We start from the raw sequence: 17326 nt of genomic DNA on the forward strand, positions 1-17326 counted from the left end.
TATAGTCATTAAAACAATTTAGATAAATACTATATAAAATATAAGCGTTGCTGCAGAAGTCGCTAACAGCGATTCTGGCATTTCTTCCATATAACGCGAGATCGCTGACAGCGATGCTCTGGCACTCAAAGGTTAAAATGTTGAATTCTTACTAATTTTAAAATGGTGATGGTATAAAATTTGTTATAAAAATTCGACAACTGAATTAGCAGTGAAGAAATTATTATGTATATAAAGTAACAACAGATAATTATAATCAGTTTATTATCTGTTAAAATTAAATGAAATATATGTCCAGAAATACAATTTCACTAATTAAATAAATACAAATACTGGGTAAAAACAGTTAAACCTGACTGTACTAGAGCAGAAAAATTCGTTTGGTAATTTATTTTACATACCATTTATGAACTATGAAGTGAGAAATGTTCAAGCAGACAAGTGGAAACACAGTACAATAAATTGCATTTGTAAAATTTGTTTGTAGTGTGTCATCCAGTGAATTATATTCATCTTATATTATGAGGTTTAGTTGAATGAAAAGTATATTTAAATGTGATGTCAGTAAAAATATGTATTATAAGAATAGAGATCATTTGGTAGGGAAATATTCCAAGAAATAAACACCAAACCTATTTTAGAAAAGATTTTCCTCCTTAAACACAATATTTATTTGAATTAAACCAGAGAGAACTTGATCTCTTGAACTCCAAGCCACAGAGATTGGAGTCATGACCTTCAAAACTGATAACTTGGGTGTGCCATTGATTATGTTTAGTCAAGTGCAATAGCAATAGCAGTCTTATCAAACACAATGTTGCAATAGTTTGCAGCCTTCTGCTTATCTATATAGGCCTATAACGGTAGTTCCTGTCTTTTCTAAGGTCTTAGAGTTAATCATAGGCAAACAATTAATGGTTTTATTTTGAATTGAATAGGCTAATATGTAACAATCAGTTTGGCTATAGAAATGGGTTATCTACCACACATGCCCTTATAAAGCTAGTTGAGGGTATACATGATTGTTTTGAGGGTAAGGACCTTGCTGCGGTCACGTTCTGTGACCTCAGCAAGGCCTTTGATTGTGTTTCACACGATCTTATAGTTTCTAAGCTTGAGTATTTTAGGGTAAAGGGTGTGGCTCTTCAAATCTTTCAATCCTACCTTGAGAAACAGAGTACAATATGTACAAGACAGTAATGAATCCTCATGTCTCTTGCCTGTCACGTGCGGTGTTCCGCAGGGATCTGTTTTGGGTCCTTTTATTATTTATTATTATGGTTAAACGACCTCAGTAGTAATATTCCTGCGGAGATTATTCTCTATGCAGATGACACTACTGTCTTAAATAGGCATGATAGTGAAAGTCTGGCATTAGAAAATGCTAAATATAAATCAAACCCTCATTGAGAATTGGTTGGCTGCTAACGAACTAGTGTTAAACAAGGAAAAAACCAAAACTGTACTTTTTTCTCTTAAAGAAAAAAAATATGAACTTAGATAGTCCAATGTTCTTGGGATTAACTTTAGACCCAACCCTTAATTGGCACCAACACATATCTGTCCTCAAAAGTAGGCTTAGTAAAAGCATTTACGCTTTAAAAAGGTTAAGTGGTGAGTTGGAAAGGGAAGGCCTAAGGCAGGCCTATTTTGGTTTATTTCATGCCCATATGTCTTATGGTTTAATAGTATGGGTGGTTTGCTCCCAAGTCAGAAGATATATTTGTTGCACAAAAAAAAAGCTATAAGAGTAATTACTGGTTCCCATAGATTAGCCCATTGTAAACAATTATTTATTGAATTAAGGAATATTGACTTTACATTCCCTATACATATTTTCAGTGTCTCATGTACTTGAGAGCTAATTTAGACAAGGTACATACAAGAAGCTCCATTCATTCCCACAATACTAGATCTGCAAATTTAATTAATTTACCACAAAATAGGCTATTAAAAAGTGAAAGAAATCCCATAGTTATATCAAGCCGATTAATGAATAAGTTACCCGACACAGTCAAGAATTTAGAAAATGATAAATTTAAAATCTGTATCATAAAATTTTTTTATTAAAAAAATTCCGTTTTATAAAGTGGAAGAATTTCTTTCTGAGAGTTGGTCCGAATTGGATTTTAGCCTGACCTGACGCTTTCAAAGAATCTTTTGTCACTTTGTGTGCTAAACAAATATATGTTTAAGTAAAATAATATCTATTTATTGTAATGTCCAATGTGTTGTTTATTATAATGTTTAAGTTAGGCCTGTTGTAATTTATAAAAATGCTATTTTGATTAAAATATTTACTAGTATTGTAATACTATATTGCTGTTATTTATATTATAGGGCCTACTGTAGTCATAAAATAGTCCATTGGCTTAGGTTATATTTATGTAAACAATGGCTTGTGTGTAGAAATATTAATCTCATAGTTACATGACTTGCCTATGTATTCTATGGAATATCTTGTGGTGAATAAAGATTCTATTCTATTCTATTCTATTCTATTCTATTCTATCGAGAATGTTATCTAAATAATGTGCTTTCACAGATAATCAGCATTTTTATAATTTGAAATTTATCTTGCAGTATTTGTTATATTAATATTATACCATCAACATATTTTGTCATCTAAAGAATTCATTCACATTACATCCTTCTCAAATTAACTGAAATCGTAAGATAAAACCTAGGAACAAAGTGCTTTTTTAAATTTTATCCCTAGAAAATTTCACATATTTCTTTACATTTTCCACTGGGATTGTTTAAAGTAAAACTTTTATTCACACTTACAGTGATTGTTTTGTTCTGTCACCCTGGTGTTGGGAGATTGTTTATTATTGATGTTTATAGAAATTTTCCTCCACATATCATTTCATTTAAATGTTACTTGAAGTATATAAATCTACTTATCTTGACAATTTGAAATTGAAACTTTGGAATTACGGATCTTATTCATTAAATTTTCCACGTAAAAAAGTTTCAATCTGTTAGAAATGACGAATTATAAAAAAAAACTTTGTGTCAGATTTGTCTTTAATTGGTTTATTTATATTTACAACCAAAATCATTCTTTTGAACACTGGAGAGATTTTTATAAAATGTTCATAAAAGTTTGAATTGTTAAGATGTATATTTATAATGAAAAATATAACAACTTTGTATTCAAAAACTTGTCATAGTAAAATTAATTAAAAATAAATTGTGTTTTTCTTTGGAGCATTAATAAATTTCAAAAATAAATTAAATATACTTGTGATTTTGTGTTGTGAACTACGAATCATGGACAGGCTCCCTGAATGCAAATATGTAGAATATTATGTATGTTTGCGTTACAAGTGTAGATCACCATTGCTGCATCTTATTAATCAATATGTGCACATGAATACAAGGCTTTTCTGAGTGTATTAACAGTTAAGTTAAAAATTATAGCACATTTTAATGATATTAAAGATATCGAGTTCTCCATTTTAAGTTATTATGGTGGACAATCAACTGAAGCCTGCGTACAGGCTGAATGCCCATGCAGGCTTTATTCCTTATTAATTATATAATTTATATCTTAGCTAGATAACTAGTAAAACTATTGTTTTCAAAATAATTCTGTTTAGTGCATTACTGTTGTACTTTTTAAGTATGTATTTTATGTACAGTTGCTTGAATAAACATTCATTCATTCATTCATTATGTTTATTATAGTGACTATTTGAAGCAGTCATTAGAAACTCATAAATTATGAATGAGACAAAGCGAACATTTATTCACTTATTTAGTTCTACAGATTGTATTTTATCTTTTCTACGTTGTAAATCTACCATATTTGAACATTTACCAGAGGCCAGCAACTATTGGACTTTCATAGAAAAGAACATGATTCATTAACAAAATTCAAAAATGGTGAAAAAACACAAATTAGCAATTACAGGCCCATTTCCCTTATCTCAACATTTTCAAAAGTGTGTGAAAAAATTGTCCTAAAGAGACTTCTAGACCACTGTGCTAGAAACAACTTGCTTACCGACAACCAGCATGGCTTCTCTACAGGAAAATCAACCACCACAGCAATAATAAAGCTAATTGAAACCGTAGTAGACAACTTAGAAGCAGGAAAACTAACAACCGCTATACTACTTGACTTGAGTAAGGCCTTCGACTGCCTCAGTCACAGTCTTATCATGAATAAATTAGGACACCTGGGAGTGAGTGACACTGCAAAAAAATGGTTTTAAAAGCTACTTAGAGGGACGACAACAACTCGTTGAACTGAAACATACACACAGAGGAATCACAGAAGAAATAAGATCAACGCCTCTTCCAGTTCAAAGAGGCGTGCCTCAAGGATCGGTTCTAGGACCAGCACTCTTCATCTTGTTTGTAAATGACTTGCCTCACTATGTGGGAGAATTTTGCCTACCTCTCATGTACGCGGATGATACAACCCTGCTACTTAAAGGACAAACCGCAGACGACCTGGCAGTATCATCCTACGTTGCCCTCAACATGGCATACCAATATTGCAATGGGAATGATCTGGTAGCAAACCCGACTAAAACCAGCCAGATAGCATTTGGAAGAAGAGCGACCGAAGTTCAAATCATCCCAGATGTACGCTTGGAGACACATGTTAAGTTCTTAGGCTTGACTATAGATGAAAACATCTCTTGGACCCCACACATAGACAATCTGAGTAAAAGACTAAATACTAGCCTATACATGATAAAACAAATAATATCTCTGAGCAACTTAGAAACAGCTAAAACAGCTTATTTTTCTCTATTTGAATCACACGTAAGATATGGTCTTTCTGTATGGGGTGGTACATCAAAACTCAACCTAAAAAGAATCCTGACACTCCAAAAGAAATGTATTAGGGCCCTTGCCGGCCTACACCACCTGGATAGCTGCAGAGATGCATTCAGAGCACAGAAAATCATGACTGTTGTCTCACTCTACATCCAAGAGGTAGTGATGTATGTAGATGGAAAAGATCTGCCGAGGAACAAGGACACTCACCATCACAACACCAGAAACGGTGAGCTTTACATCCTGCCAGCACACCACCTAAAGCTATTTGAAACTAAACCATCCTACATCGGCAGAAAACTTCACAATTCACTGCCTCAAGAAATGCACACCAAGAGAGGGAACTCGCTGAGGTCGGCACTAAAAGCATGGCTCTTGGACCGACCATTTTACAAACTCGAAGAATTCTACAGTGAAACTCTTATCTAAAACTGCTTGAAGACTCAAAACTCACATTATTGTAAAAGACACTATTTGTAATCTCAATGATTGTAAATAAAGATGATGATTCTGATTCTGATTCTGATAACAAATTTTGAACACTTTCCATCACAGTATAATGTAAAATCATTCACTCTGCTGTTTTAATGTGTCATTGCATTGGTAATTTTGCAGGGATGAGCAAAGCATACCTCAAAATAATTGAGCAGCCACACGCAGGTTTTAGATTCAGATACAAAACAGAGATGCAGGGGACCCATGGTGCCATCTTCGGAACACAGTCACAGAAGAATCGTTCCAAGTCGTTCCCAAAAGTTAAGGTGAGAGATCCAGTTTGATTATTTAATTATATTTTCATCACATCAGTGCTTTTTTCTATGGTTGGAAATAGGAAACTCTTGATACCAGTTACTAATAGTGCCGGACTCAGAAAATAAAAATGAATTCTTAACCATCCTTCTTTTTATTTGAATAGCACTACTGAATTATAATGTGTCGTTTCCTGTAGTTATGAATCAACAAACAACTTTTCTTGTTAAAGGCTAGAGGAGGCTTTATTGTATCGAAAATCTTTCTGAATAATCTAAATCTTCAAAATAATTTATTGGCTTAGCATTAACGAAGCCTACCACTCGAGATGAGTACAATCACATGAGATTTCAACTTGTGATACATTAACACATGTAAATTATTCTGACAGTAAATAGAAAAAATATAGTGAAAGCCAATGTTAAAAGTTGGTGACAAGATCCAATTGCAAAGTATTTGTGCACCCTCCCTACCTCATGGAACTTTAAATACTGTATATGAAACCTAACTCAGTGAACATAAATGTGGATATGTTACGTGGCAAGATATTATGCATACTTTAAATTTTGCATGAAACTTCGTTTTATTACGTAGGCAAGAATAAGTTACATGATGGTCCAACCATGGAATTTAGCTGAGCGTCATTGAAGCCTGTCAGCTAGTTGTCTGACACTATTTCCTTTTTGTCTGTCACTGTGGATGTAAAGATGTCTGTCTGCCCGCAGAACATCTCGAGAATAAATGAGCTATAGGCTTGAAATGTTGCAACCGTAGCAAAGCCTGTTACGTGACACACGGTGTGGCGTACTCCTAGTACTATTCACAACTTGTGACAGAATATAATGCGATATAAATAGATGTGTTACATTAACAAATAAAATAGTTTGAAAAAAAAAACATTTAAAGAGGATACAAGTGAATTGTGTATGTTGTAGCTGTGTAACTACAAGCACAGGCCGGGAGACAACCAACCCTTTATCCGTTGCACTTTGTTTACTGGCGACCCGGACGTGGCTAAGAGGACCCATCATGTCCATCGACTGGTATGCAAAATGACAGGGACGGTGAGAGATGATCCTCATGACATCCAGGTCAAAGCACCGGACTATGTTGCTCAGTAAGTAAATGTTTTTACCTCTTTTAGTAAAAAATGATTGTGGTTATTATTTTCTGGACACTAAGATAAAATAAAAATAGAATTTTGTTTTTTTGCCTCCAACTGGTGCAATCTGTGAGATGGGGGAGGTGGCAACATGTTGAAAAATCTAGTGGTTTGTTTTGGTACCATGTATCAACACCACATCCACTGTTCTAAGAAGGTAACATCCACATGCAAATCGGTAAGAAGGTAACATACAACAACTGATATGTCGTATTAGAGAAGGGGGATGGTAGCAATACAGTTTTTTTTTGTCTAGTTGCAACAACTTTTATATCAACTGTCATTTAAAAAATACAATTCGACTCATAAATAATTTTTAGTAAAATCATAGATTTTGATGTTGTTTGTTTCTGTTGTTTAATAATTTGTTGTTAATGACTAATGAAGTGTTTTACTTTCAGTTTCCAACAAATGACAATTTTGTATACTAAAAAGGAAGACCAGTTAGCGGTTCTTCTTGAGAAAAAACAGTACCATACCAGAAGAAGATATACTGACATCAGAAATAATTATGATTTTCCCATTGAAGAAGTAAGTTACTTTTCATACATTTTTTTGTTATAATTTTGTTGTTTTTTATGATTGGTATAACTTGTTCCAAATACTTAATGTTCGGTTCCAAGTTCACTGTGCAGAACAGAGCGGCCATAAGCCATGTTATCCAAATGGCAGTTCTCGTAGTGCTAGCCATTCTCAAGACATCGACTCCACGGGCCTCGCTCCGTAAACACATAAGATTAAATATGTTATTTTTGTCATACTAAATTTTTGTCCGCCTCAAACTTATTTCTTAATTTTTTAGGCAAAAGACTTTCCAAGAAGGAGATGTCTTGTTCCAAGTTTAGGCTACTTACACATTACAATTTACATTAATTTTCAGTTAAATTAAATTACTGTGATAAATTAAAATTATTAGCGTAGTTATTACTAGCAAAATATTAATCTTAAACTACAAATCTATTTATAGCAGTCAAACACTGAACTGCGATGCAGTTAAACTACGTCACTCTGTCAGTTTGTTGAAGATCCAGACAGTTGAGTAATTAATGGTTCCACATCATCTTCTAAATTATCTATCTTCCACATGTCTTCTTCAGTTTTTTCCATATGCTTGCAGCAGTAATTCTTCCATATGCTTGCAGCAGTAATTCTTCCATTGCCCCTTTGTGACGGCCTTAAAATTTGGTTTAGTGCCTTATCAGATATGCTATTAAGAGGTTGTTCTTCCTAACTGGTTATTGACTTTTGTCTCAAAAAATTAAGCCAAGACTCTTCAAAATATTATCAGCTCACATTCCACAAGCACACACACAAGGCTTCTTGTTTTTACATATTTGAAAGTATTGATAAACAAGTAATATCTACATGCGCACTGTTGTAATATAATAAAGGGTACTTTGAGATTATACCGACCACACCAGTATGAAGAACACAAAAATATAAATTTATAGAAACAAACATGATAGAACGAAAAATCAACTCTTTAATTACAAACTTACAACGATTATCAATTGTTAATGGGGTCAGATTCCGTTATATGCCCTCAATGCTTAAACTTTTTTCAATGAACTTAGAACGTTATAAAATGATGTAGTTGAGTAACAGAACTAACATTCCATCAATCAACAAGCATTTCCAGGTATTGTAATCGGTATTGTTGTCACTGCTGTTATCTTATCTTTCTCGAGAATCCCGATTACGGCAGGCCACGCGGCATCACATGATTATTTAAGTTTTTTGTACGCTACATAATTGCCTTTCCATTACAATTCAATTTATATTTCTGATCAGCCCCTATAGAATTTGATATTTTACTGATAGGTACCATCTCGAGGGATGTTTTTCTTTCGTTGACATCAGCGCGGGGCAGCACCAAAGGTGCTGCCGAAGCCTGCGCTGATGGCTGGAGGCACTCGCATTTTGGGTGGCGAAGTGTGATCAAGAATAAAAACAAGTTTTGTGTTTTTTTTTCAATAAAGAGTTTAGTTTTTGTTTGGTAATGTTTGTTTTTGTTGAATTTTTGTGTTTGGAGAAATGTAGGAGTAAAACACAGAAGTACAACAAAGCGACGCACCAGCTGAATGGGCGGCTAGACTCTGCAATCACGTTATCTACTAGACCGCTCGAATTTGACCTCTGGAGGATGGGGAGGGGTTTGCGATAAGACAATTCCTGTTTTGTATTGACAAAATACTGTTCTACGCTAATCTAGTAATCAGTAGAAGCAAAATGTCAAATAACGATTCATGTCTGGGTGTGGTCGGTATAATCCCAAAGTACCTAATAAAGATTCAGTAGTTATTCATCTGAGAAAAAATCAAGATTGCAAATGCGAGGTGTGTTCAGAAAGTAAGTACCGTTGAAAAAAAAATAAAAACAGTAAAACAATTTTTTTTCAACACAATTTTATTTCTACATGAAAGCCCAAACCTTAAATTATTTTTCAACATAGTTTCCGCCGATGTTCAAACACTTGTCGTGACGGGTTATCAATTAGTCTATACCTTCTTCATAGAAGGTTCCCGCCAACGAATGTAGCCACGACTCCACAGCAGTTTTCACTTAATCGCTGATTTTAAAACGTTGGCCGCCAAATGATGCCAAGTCCGGGCTGTAGTGCGGGTGATCGAACTCCTCCCAACGAAATTGTCAAACCAACGTTTAAGTGTCACTAGTGGTATGGGGCTGAGCATTGTCATGGAGCAACACTATTCCGTTATCAAGCAGTCATATCTGTTTGTTTTGAATTACCCGCCTTAGTTTTCGTAAGGTTTCTGAATACCTTACCGCATTAATGGTTTCACCTCTTGGGAGAAAATCAATCAGCAAAACACCTTCCCGATCCCAAAAGAAAGTGTACATTATTTGTTGTGCAAACATTGTCGTCTTTAACTTTTGTTTCTTTGGGGATTGCGTGTCGCCAATCCCATTGACTGCTGTTTAGATTCCAGTGTGACATGACGAACCCAAGTTTCATCACCTATCACAATTTTGTTAAAAAACCTCACCATCATCACTGTACCGTGTTAGAAAAGTCAAAACATTTCTGTCTTTTGGTTTTGTGCACGTCAATGAGCAATTTTGGTACCCATTGGGAACACAGCTTGCGATAACCTTAGTGATCCGTAACAATTTCGTATAAAAGAGTTTGTGAAATTTGTTGGAAATCGTCATCGGCGGGATCACTAATCGTCTTAAACATTTTAAACGTTCAGAGAAAATTGAAAACACAATGTAGAACAACTAAAATGGAGTGAGTCGATAGCCAGTGAACAATGATGACTAGTGCGTATACGCGGAACACCAATTGCAGCGCTACAGCGGCAGTAAAATGAAACTTTCTGAACACGCCTCGTATTGAAACAGAGTGAACCTGTTTTTACATCACTTTATGATGACAAATAAACATGTTCCATTAAAAAAGTTGTATTAATGTCCTCCTATATGTAATTTTTAACCAATCAAAATGCAAATTGGTTGTAACTTACCTTATAGAAGAATGTCTCTTACACTTTACTATTATTTTACATCCAACACATAGGCTACATGCAACACCTCAATTCATATTACAATCATGTTTAAATATGTGTGTATAATTTTTCAGCTTCGTGCCAAATGTGTAGAAGAGATAAAAAGTATAAATTTCCATGTAGCATGTCTCCGATTCGAAGCATTGGTAGACAATGGTAAAGGGAAATATATCCCATTATGTCCTCCAGTCTACTCAAACATAATCAACAACTTAAGTAAGTGATCGACCATATAAGTACTACTTTGTAAATTAATAATTTGGACTCTTCAGTTGCAGTATATGTTAATGTATTGTGTGTTTCTGCTGTAAGGTAATCCATGTTTGAAACTTCTAGATTAAGAAATTTTAATGCAGAAGAAATGAAACAAATTTGATTCTAACTTGTTACCTGATAGTTAAGCTTCAAAGTCTTCATCAAGCTGTGTTTGCAGTAATTAAATGATAAACTTATCACAAATTTAACAAGGATTGTCCAAGAACTCTAGATCTATCACTGTAGAAATCAAAGACAACCAAATGACGAGATGCATTTATGGTCCTTTTTTCCTCGTCTTCACCTGTTATAGAACAGTTTGTTCCCACTGCACTGTAACTGTAGATGGCTTTCTGCCCCACAGTCTCCTTAAGTTTAGTAGCCCTTTGGGTATCCTTTTGGCGATCCGTCCAAAAGCACTTTGCTGATGCAAACTGTGTTGTAATCTGATATTATTATTAAAAATCATCAAGGCACATACAAAATAGTTACTTAATATTAAAACATATAGTTTACAAAATTATGGAAAAAATAAAAGCGCTCAGAAAAGATGTGCAATACTAAACAGTATTGTTTCTTGGAATTCAAGTTGAGCGGTGCAAATTGCTCAAAATACAATGTGATGAAAAGGTAAATTACCTTAACAACCTTAGTTTTTTCTGTTTTTATGCTTGAGACCGGTTTTGATGTCGAAACATCATCAGTCAGATTACAGGTTTTAGAAAGATGAAAATATTTTATCTCCGCTGCAGGATTGTCAATAATAAAATAGATTATTTGAACACTGCGAATTTTGAGTTTAGCTCCAGTTCACCTTCCTCTTAAGTACAGCATCTGAGATCTGTAGTCTGGGTGTCTCTGATGTCGAAATAATGCAGGGATTTTCATTTTGAGCTTCTTTGTGCTACGCAGCCGACTGTTTTTGGATCCCTTTAGGCGAACATGGCTTCAGGCTTCAGCAGCCAAGTCTTCAACAGCATCAGATCTCAGATGCTGCACGTAAGAGGAAGGTGAACTGGAGCTAAACTCAACTGAATCATTGAATCAACCCTTCCCACCATAGCTGCAATACATTATCTTAACACCATTGACGACTCTGCATTGGAGATCAATCATTTATACTTTTTAATCACAGTGTTTAAACAATCCAGAGCTAATAAACATGATGGGTATATAACAATTGTTAACTGGTAACTCGGTATATAATCATATAAGGAAAACCCCATTATAAAAACCATAAACAATTACAATAAAAGACAAAGCTAGTAGTGAGGAATGTCTTCTAACTTAACTACTTCGTTGACTTATGTATTACTTACCAAATCAATCAACAGAGCTATAGGATATTAATTAAAATCTGGAACTAGAAAATAACATAATTATACATATATATACATATTGTTCAAGTAATAAATAATGTTCTTGGAATCGAGTATTACCGTGTTTTATTAAAATAAAAGTAACCAATTGTACTGAAATAAAAATCCCATGATCAATTCCTCAACTTTTTATTTATATCCTTAAAATTAATACAATGTTTTTAATACAACAACCTCTAACTGCAGATAATATTATATTTAAGTTCAAATTATTTTAAATCTTTTGAAGTCTTATTAAATTTTTAAATAAAAATTAATTAAACTATTGAATAAAAATGAAAATGAGATAAAATACTAACAGTTCTCAAAATAGTAATGTTGCATGATTTATTTAGAGATAAATGCAGATAGTGGTGTCCTCTGAAAGAATATTGCTGGAGACAAAAAATATTTGTATAAACCAGTTTTCTTATCCTTATTTTATTGCTGTAACAAGTCTAATAAAATAGCATGTCGTTAAAAAATTTGTTTCAAGTGAATGGTTCTTGGTTCACTGTTAAAAAATTACATCAAGTACAATGTTGAGTAATTACATTAAGTGAATAGGTCACTATTGAGAAATTACATAAAGTAAATAGCTCACTGTTGAGAAATTACTTGAGTGAATAGTACATTTTTGAGAAAATACACCAAGTGAATAGTGCACTTGTGAGAAATATACACCAATCCAGCACACTTGAAAAATAGTATTCTTTTTTATGTCTTGTATATGAACAACAACAAACATTAGTAGTTTTAACATTATCATGTCAATTCCTATGATAAACAATACTTTTCTAATGTTAATTTCTCTCATACAATATTGTTAAAGCATTAACTTTGTAATTTAAAAGTAGTAATTTAAATTCCAAAAAATTTTTATTCTAATTCTGAAATTGACTTTTGATTCCTGTTAACTCAAAAATAAGCTGAAATCTTAGAAAAATTGTATAATTTTTGTTAAGGATGGGCCAATAATAAAAAAAAAAAAAAAAAAAAAAAATCATTTGATTCTGATACAGATTCCTGTACAAATAATAACAGAATAATAGCGAAAAATTATTAATAACAAATAACTAAATTGTGACTAAAACATTTTGATAGGACAGGAAAAGCAGACACCTTTATTAGACTGGAATTATATTTCTTATCTTTATAGAGAGGGGATTTTTTAATGTCTATATGATTTTACAGAAAAGGAATATCCTTCCAATTTGGTAAACGTATGTCTGCTTGCCGTATCCTATGTAAATTCACATGTTAAAACCTGGCTTTATGCCCTGTTTATTCAATTGTAGTAATTAAGAATATAATACTCTTAAATGGTTTTGTTTTGTTGCCATTAAAACATTTCTGGCCTGTAGAAGTGGCAGCCAAAAATTTCAAACCATCCTTAGCCGTATTAAACATTTAAGATAAAAACATAGCTGTATATATAGTGCACATACTTTTACAACTATACAAATTACAAGATAAACAAAAATTAGCAAACATATGTTTACCGCTGAGAAGCGGATATCCGTACATTTGTTAAACAAAATCCTGTTGCGATGATGCACAAAAGTAGATAGAGATAGGAACCACAAGCAAAGTATTATTCACAAAACTACAATAATTTTTTGATTTGGTTATCTATTTACGTGTTTTTATACGACAAAAACACGTTTTGGCAAATCGGTAATTTTTCATACTGCTGATCAGTTGCTGTCCATAAATAGATGAAGAAGACAACGTGATGTGCTAAAATAAATAAATAAGGTAAATATGAGCTGTAAGCAAAATATAAAACGCAGTATTTTGGTTATTTATCTGTTTTTTAATACAGAAAGTACAAACAAAAGCATGTTTTAGCGGTTGGTTTGCTTACTGCCAATCAAGTGTTGTCCAAGTATAAATGCAGCAGACTCACTATGATGCATGGTCATTTACTTAAGTACAGTTCATTTTTATGTATAAAACGCAAACTGTGAGAAAAGTATTATTTTTTTAATTTGGTAATTATTTTCTAAATCTAGGTTTAGAATACATAATATACGAAAATTATATGTTTTAGCAATCGGTAATTTGCATGCAGCTAGTTGTGATATTGTGTAATCGTGTCTTCAAAATGTATTTAAAGTGCTTCTTAAGAGAATAATTGATTCCTCAATACCACTAAGAGTTGACGTATTGAGTATCAGAATCAACCCATGCCTATTTAAAAGTCTTTTTTATTTTTTGAATTACTCTCTTTGTTTGATTACAGTGTGAATTGCTCTAAATGTTTAGAATATTGGTTTTTCACTTCTTCATCTGTTTCAATTATATTACAATAAAAAAAGTTGGTACTTTATTTCAGAAAACCCTCAGACAAGTGAGTTGAAGATTTGCCGAATGGACCAGTGTATGGGTCCATGCCAAGGAGGCCAGGAAATCTTCATGTTTGTGGAGAAAGTGGTAAAAAGTAAGTATTAAGAAGAAGGATGAAGAAAAATAGACTAACACACTCTTTTACAGTAATAGAAAATACTAACTCATTATTAAACTTTCAAAAAATGTGGACATGTAACATTAAAAAATTTATTAACGACCTAAATAAAAGCATAAAACTAGATATTGTCTATGAAAATAGTCTTAAAAAATATACATATTTTTTACACACTTTCCAGAAGATTTGGTTCTCAGTTTTATATCCATAACTCTTTGTGTTTGTGCAATTAAAAGAAAAACATTTATAGTTTTTTTTCCTTCCTGATGGAAAAGGACAGTTTGTCCCCACGCTTAGTCCTAAAAGGACCTTTATGCCTCCCTTACTTTAGTTTTGTGCCCTCAAAGTCCGAGGCTTTTGCAAAAACCAATCAGATTTGAGGACTCCTGTTCTCTGATATCCTTGGGGCTGAGGATATATGCTCCCAGGTATCTTTTCCGAGTTTCTACGATGGCAGGACAATCTAACCAAATGTGCTCTACTGACTCCTCCTCCTCTCCACAGAGTCTACACTCGTTAATCTGGCTAAGGCCTACCTTCATAAGATGCTTCCTTAGAGGGCCGTGTCCTGTCAACATTCCAAATATTAGTCTTATATCCTCCTTATTCTGGTCTAAGAGAGCTCTCCACCCTTTAACGTAAGGAGAGATAAACAATTTGGATAGTCTTAATCCTGAGGCTCTACTCCAATTATTGTGTCTTATCCTCTTTTCCCAATCTTTGACCAGAACTTTAATGTTGGAGAAGGCTACCCCACAACCTGGCTCAGACCCCACCATTGTGGATTCCGCTCCCTTTTTGGCGTCTGCTTTTTCATTTCTATGAATGCCTTCATGACCCGGTCCCCAACCAAGTGTTACTCTGTTATTCATTGCCAGCTCTGCTAGAGCATTCTTACATTCCCAGACCGCTTTCGAATCAAACTAACAGGTATCAAGTGCCTTCAGTGCAGCCTGACTATCAGAAAGTATTAGGTATTTTAATACTTTTGTCCTTATTTGTATGAGTCTTCTGGAACATGAGTCTATTGCCATGACCTCCGCCTGAAAAACCGTGGCATGTCTTCCTAGGGGCACAGCCATGTCGACTCCAGGTACATCTATTCCGCATCCTGCCCTAGAGTCAGGGCGTGTACCGTCTGTATAAAACTTCAGGACTCCTTTTGTAGGGTAGGCCTCCTTTTTAATCAATTTATCGCTACTTCTGATAGAGACCATATATGGGTTGTCAAAGGAATATTTCTTAACCATTGCGTCTGACACTTTGGTTAGCAATTCAGCCTCAGGAAATACTTGCAATATCTTCATGTGGCCTTCTAAGGAGGTAGCATTCATTACCTTTGTTCCTAGAAGCTTCATTGCACTTAGAGCGGCTGTTCTCACCACCTCCTGCCCCAGAGGAGTGTATCCCAGGATCGCTTCAATTGCTAGTGTTGGGCAGGAGCTTATCGCTCCCATGATGCTTAAGCAAGCTATCCTTTGAAGACTCTGTAGCCTTTTAGCAGTTGTTTGTTCTACTTTCGGCCACCACACTAAGGCAGCATATGTGACCATTGGTTTTATTATGGTTTCGTAAATCCAATATATCATTTTGGGTTTAAGTCCCCATTTAAATTCAAAAAGTCTCTTATAGGCCCCAAGGGCCATTGTCGCTTTGGATATCCTGTTTTCAATATGGGAGTTCCAAGTGAGCTTTTCGTCCAGGATTAAACCCAGGTATTTCACTTCTTTTGTTTAGTTATTGCTGATTCCCTCCAGAAGAGGTTGTGTAAGCTGGAACTTTCTTTTCCTGGTAAAGGTAATCATATTTGTTTTAGATGATCGGTTGATCCGTAGACCTTCCCCATAACACCAGTTGCTTATGAGGTTTAGTTCTTTTTGTGTTAGGCGTTTCAGCATGCCTTTGTTTTTTCCTTTGATCATAAGCACTAGGTCGTCCGCATAACATAGTAGCCTAGTTCCCCTCTTCTCTGCTTTGCTTAGAAGATCATCTACCACCATCGCCCACAGGAGAGGAGACAAAACTCCCCCCTGGGGGCAGCCTTTCTGGGCCATGATTTCGGCAGATTCGTCTCCGTACTTTGCTTTTACTTGTCTGCTTTTTAGGAGGGCTACTATCCATTTGACTACATCTGGGAGAACTCCAAGACATTCCATCGCAGTCTCCATGGATTGATATGCTACTCGGTCGAAAGCTCCTTCAATGTCCATAAAGACGCTGACTAGGGCTTCCTTTTTTTCGAAGGTGTTCTCCACCTCTCCCACTAAGCTTTGGAGAGCGGTGGTAGTTGATTTACCTTCTATGTAAGCATGTTGTGTGGGACTAAGTGGATGATCTGGTAATGTCCCTTATGTGTCTGTTTATTATTTTTTCCATAGTTTTTACCATGAAGGAGGTTAGGCTAATGAGTGTGTACGAGTTGGGATTAGTCGGATCCCTGTCTTTTTTCCGTACAAACACCACCAGTTTTTTGGTATGTATCCTAAGGCAAAGATGCTTCTGAACAGAATGCAAAGAGTATTTGTCCAGCCCCTCTTGAAGAAGGGTTGGGAAAACTCCACTTGCCCCAGGAGATTTAAATGGCTTGAACGATCTTATAGCCCATTTAATTCTGTCATGTGTAAATAGTCTGTTAGACCGCTGTCTGGCTTTAGCAACCTCCCGGTAGCCTCAGGTAGGCTGTTAATGTTTTTGCAAAAATTTCTCTAGGTTCTTTCTTCTTTTATTCATTCTAAGTTCTTTTTTATATTCGTTTTGGGCGTGTAGATAAGGGAGCCAATCATCTGTCCTTTTTGACCATTTTAATAGTTTCCTAGTTTTATTTCTTAATGTCTCCAACCTCCCAGTCCACCACGGCACGTCTTTCTTCAGCCTGTTTTGCCTGGGAGGGCAGTTTTTCTCGTAGGCCTTTATTATAGCTTGTTCTACTAATTGTGCAGACCTTTCTAAGTCAAATTCATTTTTCTGGAAGGGTTCTATTTCTTCCAACTCTTCTACTAGGGACACT

The 17326-nt window shown here is 34.7% G+C and overlaps 1 protein-coding gene across 3 annotated transcripts in view; it reads left to right on the plus strand.

Annotated features, from left to right (window-relative positions):
- Nucleotides 1-17326, plus strand: part of LOC124358928 (nuclear factor NF-kappa-B p110 subunit) — a 68797-nt gene that overhangs the window by 10768 nt on the left and 40703 nt on the right. For all 3 annotated transcript variants that reach the window (XM_046811196.1, XM_046811194.1, XM_046811195.1), the window contains exons 3-7: nucleotides 5413-5558; nucleotides 6483-6664; nucleotides 7111-7240; nucleotides 10314-10455; nucleotides 14191-14295. In XM_046811196.1, the coding sequence (XP_046667152.1) occupies nucleotides 5413-5558; nucleotides 6483-6664; nucleotides 7111-7240; nucleotides 10314-10455; nucleotides 14191-14295 (705 nt within the window). The remainder of the gene's footprint in view (nucleotides 1-5412; nucleotides 5559-6482; nucleotides 6665-7110; nucleotides 7241-10313; nucleotides 10456-14190; nucleotides 14296-17326) is intronic.

The sequence above is a fragment of the Homalodisca vitripennis genome, chromosome 4, assembly GCF_021130785.1.
Source record: "Homalodisca vitripennis isolate AUS2020 chromosome 4, UT_GWSS_2.1, whole genome shotgun sequence".
Classification (NCBI taxonomy): Eukaryota; Metazoa; Arthropoda; class Insecta; order Hemiptera; family Cicadellidae; genus Homalodisca; species Homalodisca vitripennis.